Below are 15,004 nucleotides of genomic sequence, written 5' to 3'. Positions count from 1 at the left end.
GAGAACATCCGCTTCCGGTTAGCCGCTTTTGCTCAAATATGAACTCGGAATTTTCGCATTTATTTTAAACGTATGCATAAGCAAATTAATATCGAATTATAGTCCCTTTTGACCCACTTGCTAGGGGGAGAATTCATGATGAGAATCCTTCCCCTTGTGTCCACTCTGCTCCCTGCTCCATTGTCCGCTCCATCAATCATCCGTCGAAGCACCAACAATTGAAGCCCGACATTGTGTGAGCCACAATCAAATCCGTCGACTCATTGGAGTGGCTTTCGTGTTGCTTTTGACACATTTTTCGAGCCCCAAATCGATCATTATCTGGCCGAGCGAGCCGACGTCGCAACGCCCTCAAAAAAATAAAACAAAATAAATTCAAATAACTAAAAACGCAATCAACAATTCGAGTCGAAGCTTGGGATACCCTTTCTTGTGGAAGCTTCAACTTAGGGACACAAGAAGAGTCGGTATAGATTGCAGTCAGTTAGGGTCTGAAAGATATGATCGGTTGACCAGAATGTATGTTCTGTACTGAAAATGCCACCTTAACTACGGCAATGGCCATGCTACCCTCTGATGAAGGGTATGCCTCGACAACAACACCGCACTGAGCGGAGGAATGATCCACCAAGTGGTGGGCTGCTAATTTGGAGCTCTGATTTGGTCATTTGGAGGGGCCTATTGTCTTTCGCTTTTTTTTTTTGGTGCTGCTTTAGTTTTTTTTTTTAGAGCGTTAAGCTGCTTTTTTTATTTGTCTTTGTTGCCTTGTGTGCAAATTAAGTTTTATTAATTTAATTTTTTAACGAGCTGCGATCGGCCAAGAGATTTATAGTTATGCTGGGGATGCGACCACGACGGCGACGACGGCGACGGCGATGATGATGATGATGATGATGGGGCAGGCGTCGGCGTTGGCCAGATTTATTGAGACATATATTTCGTTTGGGATTTCTTTTGGGTCTGGGCTTATTTCTATCGTAATTTCGTTCGTAGAAGGCATCGTAATGATCGCTGATGAGGTGTTTATGAGCATCGCCAGGCATTTTGCATTAGTCACGGCCATTGTGGTGGCTACCATGGGGGCGTATCGCGACGTTCGACTGTCGGTCAAGAAGCGGCCTGCCCTTTGTATTGTTTCATTTTTTTCCCCTTTCCCCATGTTTCTCTGTCGTTTGTTGTGGAATTTTCTATCTGGGGCAGTCATTAGGCGGCAAGGCAGGGAAATCGATTTGAATCGATCCGGCGAGAGAAATGAAATCGAAAACGTGAGAAATCGATTTTGATACAAAGGCAAGAGTGGGGATACAAGTGTCTGGAATTGCCGGAAACCTCGCCAGAGGTAGAGGTGTGCGTATAATGATAAATCATAAATCATATATAGATCGTACAGGCTTCAGATGATTTTTGATGTTTCAGATTCGGATAACCAATCCATAAGACATTTTTTATAAGAAATATCCTAATGCTAATCCTTTTAGAAAAACTTTGACCTGAACTTTAACTCGTAAGATAGATATTTTTCGTGTTTTAATTTCTTCATAAAGATTAAACATACATATAAACCACTTTAATCAAGAGCCGTGTGGAATAACGTTAATGGTTCCATTGAACGGTACCATCCATCTATTTGCCCCGACAAAACACATTAACACTGCCGCACCACACCGCGCCGCACCGCACCGCCACTCCGTTGGTCGCAAATATTTCCCCACTTAGCGGATCTCGCACTTTGGCCCCCCAAAAGTGCAGTACGGAAATCAAACAATGCCATTAGGCTAATAATTGCCGCTCGTTATTGTTGTAATTGTAGCGGCGGGGGGGAGCGGCAGAGAGCGACAGAGAGCGGCAGGGTGCGGCAGAGAGCAGCAGGGAGCGGAGGGTAAAAGGAAGAGCGAGAACGAAAGCTACCGACCGCTTGCCCATAGCCCAGTGGCATACACTGGCACACAGAGGCAGACTAAACGTATTAATTAAGCTATTTATCTAAACTAATGCGAGCATTTAGTGGCCAAGACAAGAAGCAAATTGCACTCATTAGCCAGCAGCAGTAGGCAGTAGTGGGTCTCTCAACGGCTTCAACGGCAGAGGAGCCTCGCTGGCGCTCCTCCAATCTTCGATGAGCCAATCGGTTTTTCTCCCAACTTTGGCCGGCTCTGGCTGTGGCCATAGCCCCATGAGATAATTGGCTTGGATAAGTAGACACTGCAGAGCAAGTGCCTGTGACATGGTCCCGACTCGGGCCCGGACCCTGGGTTGAGGAATGTTTCGGAACCAATTGAAGATATCGTCACTGTGGCGATGCGATCAATTCGGACCGGGAACCGATGGTGCTGCTACTGCTGCCGGCAATGGCTATGGCGATGGACATGGACATGATGCTATATCATCATTAAAGCCGTTCGACGAACATAGCCGGAACGGTCTGGGTATGGGCCTGGCTCTGGCTCTGGCTCTGGGAGCAGCAGCTTATCGTCTGCCGCATCATTAGCTTGATTATGATTATCAATGAGCACATCGCCAACGTCGTCGCCGTCGTCGTCGCCTTGGCTGTGCCACATTAAATAAAACAAGAACTTGTCTTTGTCTCTGCCAGAAATTCGACTGGAACTGAAACTTAAACTGGAGCTGCAGAGCTGCAGAGCTGGAGCTCTGGCATAAGCTTTGGCTTTGGTTTTGGCCCGTTTTCTGGCATCTGGTTAACTGACCGCCGGACCATTTGACCGGGGTTTTCCCCCCATCTCTCTCTCACAATCGTCTGCTCAAATTAATCGTCACCTAATCTGCAGAGTCCACTGACAATGCCATTCGGTTAGTAACAAAGGGAGCAGAGCCAGGGAACGGTTGAGTGGCGAACTGAACAGCTTCCTTTCTTTCTATGGAAAGTTGTTCAAAGAGAAAGTCCCAATTCCCCAATGGATATTTTCCTAAGAACCAATTCCACCGTACAATATTCATAAGTATTTGGAAATAGTACAATATCTACGCGCATATCTACATGATTTTTAATGTTTAATGTTTTCTTTCAATATCCATACAATCTACGCCACGACAAGTACAACGTCTTTTGTACTTTTCAGAAATCTGAAGAACTCAGTCACATATCGTGACTAGCTCTAGAAATCATTCAAAACTACCACCAAAATATGTATTTAAATTTATATATAATATAATATATATAGTATACATGTCGCGGTTACGGATATACCACTCAGCTCCGGAGATCCTATGCAGAAATTTACTCTGGAACGTATACATTCTCGTATACGGAAAGGGTATTTAAAATTCGTTCGTTCCGTTTTGGAACTTGGGTTGGACTTGGGTCTCTTGTTTTAATTTTCGCCGTAGTTTCGTTTTTGGGCTTTCTCAGATTATTTGAAAGATCTGATGCGGTCGATAAAAAGACTGAGTTCCATTGTTGGGGCTGTGGTTGGGGGCCCCGACAGTCAGCGTGACAAATTGCTGCGAGCAGAGCAGAGATTGGTTTTTCGGATTCTACCCATACCCTCATACCACTTCTAGGCTCTTCTCCTCTACTTTCCTCTAATCATTATGATTAGCATAATGAGGTAGATAGTCAGAGCAGAGCAGAGCAGGGCAGAAGAGGAGGCTATATATTGATTCTGTCAGCTGTTCCTGGTTTCTGATTTCTTTAATGGAACCCCAACAGCCCTAGGGGACAGGACACAGCCCCTCCTGCACTTACACGTAATCATAATCGTAATAAAAGGCCACATATGGTTGCCAGGTAGCAGGATGGCTGGATGGCAGGATGGCTGGATGGGGATAGGTGAAATGGCTATTGAGAATGAGGATTGGGGGGGACTGAGCAGGGTAGAGATAATGCCACATGTTGAGCTCACACACAGAGAGGGGGAAAATGTGCTCATATTTTAACATACGACTACGGTTTCTCCTCCTCCCCCTCCCCCTCCCAAAAAAACCGAACCATCAAAAAGGCAACAACATCATCATAAGCAGGATCCCATCTTTCCATCGCACTCTCCCCACAAAAACAACAATAACGAGTGGGAACGTTGCGAGTCGCAGATACGGCCGCGACTCTACATTTTTACCCGATATTCAGTCAGCATGGCTACCCTACGCCAGAGAGCGCACCACATTGCACGACGAAAGAGAGTAAGCGCCTGGACTGCGTTGAGTGGCCACTGAGAATTGATTTGTTCATTCTGGCTATAATAATATTCAGATCTGATCCAGATTCGTCTGATAGATATGATCATTCTCTATAATTCTGCGCTTTTTCTCATATCTTGTGGATGCCACAGATTTTCGTCTGGTATGGAAGAAGGTGGGGCGAAATTTAGAGATACATACACTTGTAACATTGTAATATCACAAAATTCAGGATACACAATTTAGTTGCTTTAGCTTTTATAGTCTTTAAGATCTAGGTCTCATCGGGACAGTTATTAATGCTGATCGAGTACATAAACATATACTTGATGGGGTCTAAAACGTTTCCTCCTGAGTTTTACACGTCCATTTTTTCCACAAATCCAATATACCCCTATACTCTTTGAGTATCAGGTATCAAAATACCCACAAAAACTGTCGCCAGGCACAATGTTTGACAGATGGACTTTCCGGAGGAGCTGGAGTTTCGTTTTGAAGCTGCAGCTCATCAAATTTTTGAACTCGCTGTTGTTGACTGGTCGGGGGCGGGTGTTCCCAACATACTAGCATTCATACATTTTCCAAAATCAGATTTGAATGAGTCCTGGGGATCCTGCCCATCGGGTGTACGTACGTATGTATATCCTGCAACCGCAATATGAATGAAGTTTTAATAGATGTCTCCGCGGTGACACATTAAAGACCAACCAGACAGATAGAAAAAAACAGAGCCAGAATAACAATGGGAAACTATGGAGACATGGGGCGGGGGCAGATGCGGCAAACAATGGAGAGAAGAATAATGTATCACACGATGCAAAGATACAGCCAAAGCAAACGAAATATTTCTCATATTTTACGACATTCGTGTCCCCAACCCCCCAGCCACACATCTGGTGGGGATTGCAGTTTAATGGGGATCCTAGGGATGCCGCCTGCTTAAGAGACCATCAAATGTGGCAGAGTTTTGTGATACGCTACGTAGCAGACAGTAGAGTGGAGAGTTGACATTTAATTGATTGTGTTTTACCATCTATTTTTATAGAAATGTTAGGCAAGTTTGTGTAGGCTTCAAAAACAAGAAAAAAACACAATTATACATAATTTTCGAGTCTGTGTTGTGGTGTGTGGTGGTGACCCCGACTCCCTCAATCTATTCGTTGCCGTGTGTGGCTGCAGAAGCCACTGGTGTCTTCCTCCCTGTGTTGTGACCTTTATTGTCGTGCTATCCACTGCCTCTGAGGGCCTTCGGAGAGTCATTTCAATCGACCTCATTCGCTTTTCAGCCAGTGTGGTTTATGGACCTTCTTCGCCGGCTTTATAGAGCCTCGATGCGACCCCTTTGGCCTTCTCGTAGAGAGTTTCCTTGGCCAGCAGAAACCGATGTCGTTTCCTGGCAGCCAGTCATGAACCTTTTCTAAAGTTTTTTTTTTTTGTGCTAGGGAGTATCGACGTTTATTGGGGATGCACTCACAGGCCGTCCGACGTCAGGATCTTATTACCGCGCCACCAAGCAAAGGCCCGATCGGAAAGCAGAAGGAGCTCTTGGAGCCGAAAGACACAAATGGAAGCTTCGTTTTTACAGGTCCCTAAATGCCTGATGTAGAGTCAACTTGGACCTTCTCCAGCCGATCACCAAGTAGCCATCATAACCTTCTGGAGAGAATGTTACGGTATAACCGACGGGTCGGGAGTCAAGACTCAAGCCACAGAGGATAGACAACTCACGACATCTATAGATTCGAAACGAGCAAAGACAAAAGAAATTATAGCCTTGGATCAAGGCTCAAGCTGCAGGGAGCCCTCATTGACTGTGGTCACGGATGTGAAGATCTTTGATGCACCGGCGATCCTGATGTATTCCTCACCCACATTTGCTACATCTCGGTTAGTTGATAGTCTATACTATATAGGGGTGATTCAGTCACTCGTTGATATCGGAACTTCCACACACAGCGTTGTGGCTATTGACGTCGTGGAGGTAGCTTTGGCCAACAGCCTACACAGGAGTTCGGCTGGTACATCCTTCAGGATGCAACCAGAAGGCCCTTCTCCTCACTATCTATCATCACCACAGCCAGGCCATCAGTGCTGCAATGAGACTTTGCAGACTTTTTACCCTTGCTGGGCTAAAGTAAATATAATTTAAATTCTTTATTGGGGCTTCCAATTGGGAGACCTTCTTCGTCAGACACTCGAGAGTTGGATCACCCCATTCAGCCACCCAGCACCAACAAAGGTATGCATTGGAGCCTTCCGCTATCGGGATCCTCCCCTATTCCCCGTTCTCTTTCCGCCCTCGTCGCTGCGATCAATGAGAGCCACAAGAACTTGGTGACAAAACGCTCTACAGGTCCGAGTATGCATCGACTACAGAAGCAGCTTACATGAGCCACAGGACTTGCATATTATACAGGACTTGCGAATATATACATAAGGCTTATCTGAGGCTTGGATCCTAATCAAGCAAAGCTCTCCACCGCTCCAAGACGTCGCTCCCTGCACGCAATTTTTGCTGAAAGTAATAACGGGAAATATTCCATATTGGGAAAAAATTGTTGTAGTGCCCTTTATCGCTGGCAAACTTTCGAAAGTTACGTCTCCCTTCCTGCGTCAACCCTGACGCCACGCCGAGCACCGCGCCGAACCTCTCACGTAATTTTCCAAAAGCATAAAAGTTCCCGGCTTCCTTCCGAAAATCAGTTGCGGGGAATCATGGGGAAATGGGAATGGAGGTGGCGGTGGGGCAAGGGCCGGGACTGGGGCTGGGGCTGTGGCTGGGGCTGGGGCTCCGACAAAGGCTCCCTGCATATTGTATTTATATTTTTTGTGATTTTAATGCGGCATTTTGTGGCTGCCTTAGTGGCGGCGTTGGAGGTGGCTCCTTTCTAAATATACTCGTAAGTAGGTGTATGCTCCGCGCCCCCTCTCGACATTAGCAACAACATTTTTATGGCATAATTTTTGTTGTTCGCCAGCCAAAAAACAAAAAAACCCCAACAAAAAGGGACGCCGCCTCCGTCCAACCTTCCAACAAAGATAATCTGCATATGTAGTCGGAGGATTTACCGACCCGAAACCGCTCCGACATCGATGACCCGGCAGGAGACTGGATACCATTTTTTGGGTGGGAGTGGGGGCCCCACCTTGGACTTGTATTACGAGTACTCATCCCGGGTGCCTCATCCCGGGCCATAAAACCGAGCGCTGGGCGTGTGCGTTGCTCCCTCTGTCTCTGGATTGTAATTACAAGGATGTAAACTAACGACACGGTGCTGCCGCCCTTGCAACATCTCTCTTTGACTGCCATACCATGATATACCCTTAGCATACACCTCCTTCGCTCCTGTAAGCGGAGAACCAGCTTGCCTTTGGTCTTTACTTTTTGTGGCTTAAGTGAAAAATGTTGTACAACAAAAATTGTCATACAAATATAAGTACGGCCTGATTTCAGAGGTCTGCGAAGGTATACTATTCCACATTTCATTCCATATATCTCTTTATATATAATTTTCCTAAAGACCAAATACATAAATATTCGTATTTCGAATAGAAATCCGCACACATACATACATATGTACATAATGCAAGATAAGTCCATAAATAATATGGCAAAGACCTTATTCGCCATACAAATTATTTTCTATTCGCTAAGTTTTCTTCTGAAATAATTCAATTACTCAAATTTACAAAGCATCAAATACCTACCTTTTAGAAAATTGAACCAAAATAAAAATGGTTAATAAAAAAGGTTAAAAATAAAAGTGGTTAATCATAACACGAGTACATACGCATTGGGTTAAAGCACCACCGCACTCCTGCTTAACCCTAGAAAACACACTCCCTCTCACATTCAGCCTCATTAACGCCACACCCCCACCATCGCACTGTGGAACACAAAAACGCGTCTCAGCAGCACCGCCAATTGCAGGTATAATATTTCAATGTGCGTGAGGTTTACCCCCAAATCCCCCGTAGAACCGCCATTCCGGCACAATTTATATTTGCGCTTAGCTTAGTAGAAGCTGCCACTGCCCCGCGCTGCAATACTCGTAAATACAAGAGCAGAGCAGACTCCTCTGCCCCGGCCAGGAGTCGACCGGAGTTATGTGTCGAGCCTAGGCTCGTTCTAGGGCCAGTACGGCGGGTTGGCCCACTCTGGGGCCTTGTGGGTGTATTATCTTTAGAATTTATTACCTACAAATGTTATTTCTGGAACGTTAGACACACTTGCAGCAGTAGCAGCAGCAGCAGCACCCGCTGCTCGGAGGCTGAGTTGAAAGTCAAGTTTTATGCGGCGGCGCTGCCTGGGCGCCTGCCTCATCAACGCGTTCATTAGGCGCCAAGTAGCATGGACCTCCTTCCAATGCGGAAAACCAAAGTGAAGCTCTGAAAAATGCAAAAGCAGAAGCAGAAGGAGGTTAAGGTTGATGTTCAGCTGTAGAAGGGGGTGGAACAACAACGCTAAAAGGAAAAGCAAAAACATCATTAAATTTATGAGCGACTTTGGCCCCGGCATAATACGAAAAGCAGCTCACAACAAAGAAGCTTACATATTCGGGGCTCATTCTCCGGCTCAAGCCCACGCTCAGGGGCTATTGATATAGGAGTCCAAAACTTTGCCATAATTATCCCAGGTGGGTCTCAAGCCAAACTAAGCGTTCCCGCGGCTTTTGGGGCAAACTTAACAGCCACTTTTTTAACCATCAAAGTTTAACTTTCAACAAGCCGTGATATGGGTAAACAAAAATTGTATGAATTTACCTCCAATAAAATCAGATACAGACGCATCTCCAAAAAAACATGCTATATCCAAAAAAAATTTACTGCCTAAGGAACGTGCAAATACAGTGGTAATTAGTAATTATTCACTTGGCGACTTCAATGTAACGCCGGCGTTAGCCCAACAAAAGCAGTACAATATCTGACGCTGAAACGCTGACCCTGACATATGTATATAGCAAATTCCTAGCTGTACCGTCATAAAGAATTTTATCACCGTTAAACCTCATCTGCGGTACAAATAGTACCATGTTATACAATAGCTCGACCTAACCTAACATTAACCAACTTGGGAACCTCGATGCAACACACACACACACAAATCTCGTGCTATTACTGCCAGAGGAACGGACACATATTTACATATTGTACGCTCGTCTGCGGCGTCTGGTAAACCACATCTGCGGTGGATTAGTAGAAGGCGGTACCTGATACCTGATTCTGGAACAACTTGACCAAACAATACATAATCAGTAACGAAAACATTTACGCCCTAGGCAATGTACATGCCTACAGTTAAATTTATCATGCTAATGATTTTACATTGGGCCACAGAAATTCAATGAAAGCACAATCCAAAATATTATTTACCGTATCACAATACTCAATCTAAAGAGCATACAGGAATCGTTCTGCTTAAATTTGACAGTGAAAATATGGATTTTAAATAATAATTATTAAAGAAGAAAACAGAACAGAGAATTCTATCGCTGATTAAATATTCCAAGGGCTACAAAATATTTCATTGAACAGTAAACGTTAACTCAAATAAAAAATTGTACAAAATCCATGACAGGAAATCATACATATCTTCATTATTCATATACCAGAAAATGTCTCATTATTTTTATAAACTGTATGCTTTATGGAACATCATTACCATGTTCATATACATACGAGCCATTCTGAATATTAGTTGCTAGTCATAAGACCCGTACACCATGTTTTAGTTCGTGGAATTTTAGCGATTTTGCGTTTTATTGAATTTCAAAATTGAATGGATCGAAGCCTGTGTGTAATTAGTAATAAGTAATTGTTAAGTGGTTGTTGTTGAGCGGAAACATTCGTTCTAGGTTCGCTTCATATCCAAGTGCTGCAGAATCGCTACAGTCTCCCTGGAGAATATATTCGCATCCTTCGAATGTAGCAGTGGCATAGTGTCGATGAGCAAAGTATAACAACTGATAAAAAAACACTTTTAATGCATGGATCTTTTCAAATTATTTCATTAGCCACTTACCAATCTCTAGTTTATTTCGGCACATATGATGGCAAGTCGATGATCTTATGTATGTGGTGTATAAGAAGCGATCGGCTCTCTACTGCAGCTTCGGTTTGCCGCATACAGTTTTCCGGCTGATGATCTTGACGTGTTTACCATGCAGACCAGTCCAAATGGCAATGAGAAGAGCGGCCAAGTACATCAACAGAAGATTGTTGACGTTTGCTCCAATCCAAGCAAAGGCTACGAGGACCAAGCTTATCATGATCACGAGCTCTGGCATTCTGTGTGTGTGTTCGCAATTCATACAATTAGAAGTGTCAAAGACAACCATCAAGGGTACTATCGGTGATTTCGATGAAACAGATATATTCTTATTTTCGTCGATGAAAAGGCGGCTAGAAAAATGCAATAATGAAGACAAATTGAATATAATTAAGGGAGCCGGTTATATTGATATTCAATTTATTCATTTCTAGGATTTATGTTATGTAAGAACGGGTTTATCCAATACTGAGGAGATTTCGCAGTACATTGTCGTCCTGCAGCACCCACAAATAGTAAATTCCGGCTTCTTTTCATACAATATTTGAATTTAAACTGGTTTTATTTGTGAGCAAATACATAACAGTGTAACCGTAGAGCATGCACATCTGGTCACACCGGCTGCCACGCAGTCCTAAGCTTGAGTCTTTCACCTTGGGTACGTATGGAAATCTAGATCTAGGGGAGAAAGAGGACAAAAGAATTACAGCCAAGGCTCTAACGTGTGTGTTCGTTTCTTGCATGAGAGCTCTCAGGCAATGAAAAGGGAATTGTGCTATTAGAAAACACCTGCTTAGGCAGTCAGTGAAGTCAGAAGGTCAGGCATATATGTATTAGCATTATAAATACGAGAATTATTAAAATAGCAATATCGCCAAACATATTTTGAAATTTTGTTTCGTTTCCACTGATAGTAAATGTATCGCTTGCTCGCGCAGATATGAGTCAAATATCGGACGACGACGATCCAAAACTTTTTTTTGCATATAATACAGAGCTAATAAGAAAAATAAGAATATTAAATTGGTACAGAAGGAAAAAAGGGAAATACTTCTATGTTTTCCCACTGAAATAAACTTTTATTTTATGTTTTTATTTTATTTATGTTCACAAAACATCCTTGGTCTTTACGGAAAACGCCTGTATAAATGTTAGTTATTATATACTGATAGGTGTGTTATGCACCAGACCTTGATTATATGTATAAAAAATATAAATTAAAATTATCTTTGAAATGCAAGCTCTTAATTTTCCTTTTTCTACATTCCTCAATGATGAAAACAGCGGATGAAACAAACTCGGATGAATCGGGATAGTGGCAGAGAAACGATAACGATTTTTTGAGAGCCGGACATAAAATCTGCACAAGCATTCCATTCGTCACGTCGAGATTGTGATTGTGATTAACAGAGAAAAACGTGTGTAAAGCAAGATGAATACTTTATCGAAAATGGCTAAGCAAGAAACTTGCAAATCGTTCAAAATTGGCGATTTGGTGTTTGCCAAAGTGCGGGGCTACAAACCATGGCCGGCAGTGATTACCCATGATGTTAATAGGAAGAAGCAGTACACTGTGAGCTTTTATGGCTCGGGACAGATCGGCTACATACTACTGAAAAACCTCACGCCATACCTCAAGCTTAAGGAAGAGTATTCCACTGAACATCACCTGAAGCAAGCCGATTTCCGCAGGGCTATGATACAAATTAATGAAGTGGCCGAGAAGGCGACCACTGTGCAACAAGAAACTGCAAACAACCAAAAGCAATCACACCCAGCAAACGTAAGTAAATCAGTTCAAGATGACAATTTAGAATACAATTCAAAATACAAAATGTTTTCGACACAGAATAAAGAAAATGATATGCTGTTGCTGTATATGCCTCCATCCAAAGTCTTCGGCATCAACATCAACTACAACAAGCCGAAGAGATTTGAAAATGCCGCTGCGGAGCAGTCCTGGATGGATGAGTCGCGTAAAGAGGCCAATCTACTGAAGCTGCAGTTGTTGTCAGGACAAAAAGATCCCAGATCGCTTCCAGGACGTGTCGTCGCTGAACCCTCTTCCAACGAGACGACCAAGCAGGAAGAAGTGAAACTACGAGAGGAGATCAAAAAACAGGAGACAGCTATGTTTATAGAGCGGAACTTAATTCAGCTAACCGGAGTGGTTCGCTGCTGCTTGAACCTGCGTCGAGCTAATTTGAGACATTGCTTTACGATCCTGAAGCTATTAAAAAAATTGGATTTGACCAAGCTAATGCTGCTGCGTAATCCACAAAGTGTGGAAACGATCCGTTCGATGCGACGATATGTGGGAAATTTGAAAGTCTGGAAGATGGACGCCTCCTATGAGGCTGCGTTCAAGGCACAGGCCAAAATCATTCGTCAAGAGGCCACGATCATTTACGAGCGCTTCCAAACGGTGCTCAACTTAGCTGAGGGGGAAGACTTCTGGCCAGATTTCTGCAATGAGGTCAAAATTTACAAGGCCAACACTAAAAACATCAATCCAAATCTACGCAACGCCATGGACGAAGCCACGTATAACAACCTCGTTGAAGCCAAACAAGGGAATACCCCAGCTCCCGCTAAAGAATAGGAAAACAAACCATTCAATTAAAGGTAAAAGCCTCTGACAAATTAATATGATATGATTTTTTAATTTATTTGTTTCACAGCCCAAAAAGACGACTTCCCAAAGGGCAAACTTCTATTGCTAACTTCACAAAATTACCACAACATGCACATGAATATCAAGTTCCTTATTTGACTTAGTTTAGACGATGGACCATCAACATCCCGCCGAACCAATTAACTCTACTCCACATACGAAGTTCAATGTGTTTGATGAACAATAAATAAAGCTATGGATGGTACATGCTTGCATTTAAATCTGTTCGGGTCTGGTTCTGGGTCTGGTTTGTCTCGCGCCTAATGTTTCGAATGGCATCTTTACTTTACTCTTTTGCGCCTTCCTTGAGTTTTCCTAAAGCTTTTAGCCAAGTTGTTCGTCGGGATTAGCCCATCGGAGGCTCTCTCCTACCGATCTGTGCATACTCCGCAGACTCTCCAATGCAATATTCCCCTAGCGTCTCTCCTTCTTGGAGCGCATGGCCTTCTCCTTGCGATTTATCCGCGAAAAGGAAAAACTGTTGCTTGTATATACAATACATAATCCACTTAGGAATCTGATTTAAGAAAAAAGGCACAAATAACTAGAATCGAAATGGCTTTCAACGAGCTCCGTTCCGTTCCGGAGAGTCACAGTTCCACGATATCGTTGCTAATGGTGCTCCAAGAAATGCACTATACTTCAGAAACCGATGCCCATATAGCTCAGCTCTCTAAGATGTACATCAATCTTCTAATCTATTAAGTTAAGACAGTTAAGACTGTTTTAAGACATTGACGGTGCCTTTTTTATTAAATTTGGGTTTTATGCGTTTGACCTATAGTCTATAGCCTTTGCTTCTACACAACATCGATTTCGATGGCCGTTTAAAGAGGTTTGGCCTATGGCCACCTTCGGCATACTTTCAGGTATTCCTGTGACCAACACAGCATCCTAAGAGCGTCTCCTGCTTTCTGGCTTTTAATCAGTCAGGCCTCTCTGTCTGGCAAGGGTATACCAAAGCAGCTCCACGCTTGCAACAGTCCATGTAATCATTTCCCAGCTGCCATAAGACTGGCAAAAATCTGCAACGAGTAAGAAGGCAGTTGAGTCAATAGCTCAGCGGATAAACAGGTAATAAATAGATGCTTGAGGCTAATTCCCTTCTCCAACAGCTTCCAGAATTCGCCACATAACACATATCGCCACATAATGCTGCACATAACGCCAAGAGAGCGTCACCTGGAGCAGGGTCTCTTTGCCCGCGAAATGGTGGACATGCAGTGCAGCAGGGAGATGCGTAAAAGGAAAATACCTTTGATTACCATTCCTTTGGATTTCCCCGCACAAGTCTATCATTATGCGACTGACTCGGATCCTTTTTAGAGTGGGAAATATCTTGTTGAGTTTCTCCTGGGAGCTGCCATTCCCGTATATCATTGATGGACGCTGTACCGATAGATCACTAAATAAATTACATGGAATATGCTTGTCAATCTCTTTAAAAACGAATAGATTGAAAAAAAAATGTACATACATGTTCCTTTAGTCCTTTATGTATCGATCAAATGTGTGCCAATGGATAAAGTTGTTCTTCTGGGTATCATACATGAACAGCTTTATATTATAAGCCATGAGCTGCGAGATTGCAATGCTTTTCTCCATAGCGTCTTCAGCAATCTGTAGAAAAGCGGTGGCTCCGCGCCATGAGCTGAGCAACGGCTGCGCGTGACAGGCGCACTTCATCCGTCTGGACCTCTGGCAACTAAATCTTTAACATTCAGCAGCTTCGCAAAATGGCAAAATAGCTGCTTAGCTGTTTCATTGAAGACATCTCGTGGGTTCCAGTTGACGTGATGGTGGGCAATGGGCGCTTTTATTGAGCCCGGCACAAAAACGCCGGTGAGGAACACACAAACGGTTGGCCAATGGGTCGTCCTAAAACGATACGTTATTTAATTACGGCTAAGAGTATATCATAAAAAACTACTCACAAATGTGGACACTCAATCGATTTCTTCTTTTACCAATATCTTCCAGAAAGTTCCAGAGCCATCCGCCACCAGTGTTGGGTAACGCACGATTCTGTACCAGCTTGTACGCATGCTGCAACACTTGAGTCAGTCTTCGTCAACCTGCTGCTTGTGTTATTTGTACATTTTATTCATAAACAATTGAAATTCAATGCATTCGAAAGCTCTTTATGA

The 15,004-nt window shown here is 43.4% G+C and overlaps 1 protein-coding gene and 2 long non-coding RNA genes across 3 annotated transcripts; 1 reads left to right on the top strand and 2 right to left on the bottom strand.

Moving 5' to 3' along the window:
• Positions 1-9,866: 9,866 nt before the first annotated feature.
• Positions 9,867-10,860, bottom strand: LOC117184387 (uncharacterized). The gene is made up of 2 exons (XR_004469704.1): positions 10,157-10,860; positions 9,867-10,097 (listed from the first exon to the last, which is right to left on the bottom strand). It is a non-coding gene; the product is annotated as an uncharacterized lncRNA (long non-coding RNA).
• Positions 10,861-11,530: 670 nt separating this feature from the next.
• On the top strand, positions 11,531-13,062 carry LOC6901285 (hepatoma-derived growth factor-like). The gene is made up of 3 exons (XM_002133950.3): positions 11,531-11,966; positions 12,033-12,808; positions 12,865-13,062. The coding sequence occupies exons 1-2, from the start codon at positions 11,616-11,618 to the stop codon at positions 12,783-12,785; spliced, it is 1,104 nt and encodes a 367-aa protein (XP_002133986.2). The 5' UTR covers positions 11,531-11,615; the 3' UTR covers positions 12,786-12,808; positions 12,865-13,062.
• A 514-nt stretch (positions 13,063-13,576) lies between these two features.
• LOC117184385 (uncharacterized) lies at positions 13,577-14,932 on the bottom strand. Its single transcript, XR_004469701.1, has 4 exons — positions 14,792-14,932; positions 14,335-14,735; positions 14,113-14,262; positions 13,577-13,882 (listed from the first exon to the last, which is right to left on the bottom strand). It is a non-coding gene; the product is annotated as an uncharacterized lncRNA (long non-coding RNA).
• Positions 14,933-15,004: the final 72 nt, after the last annotated feature.

Source organism: Drosophila pseudoobscura, chromosome X (assembly GCF_009870125.1).
Source record: "Drosophila pseudoobscura strain MV-25-SWS-2005 chromosome X, UCI_Dpse_MV25, whole genome shotgun sequence".
In the NCBI taxonomy this organism is placed as follows: Eukaryota; Metazoa; Arthropoda; class Insecta; order Diptera; family Drosophilidae; genus Drosophila; species Drosophila pseudoobscura.
This window is presented reverse-complemented; position numbering and strand designations above follow the sequence as displayed.

Bases quoted from the DNA above. Each gene is read 5' to 3' on its own strand.
- LOC6901285 (XM_002133950.3), top strand. From the start codon at position 11,616: ATGAATACTTTATCGAAAATGGCTAAGCAAGAAACTTGCAAATCGTTC. The intron at 11,967-12,032 runs GTAAGTAAATCA...TTTTCGACACAG, and splicing joins AGCAATCACACCCAGCAAAC to AATAAAGAAAATGATATGCT.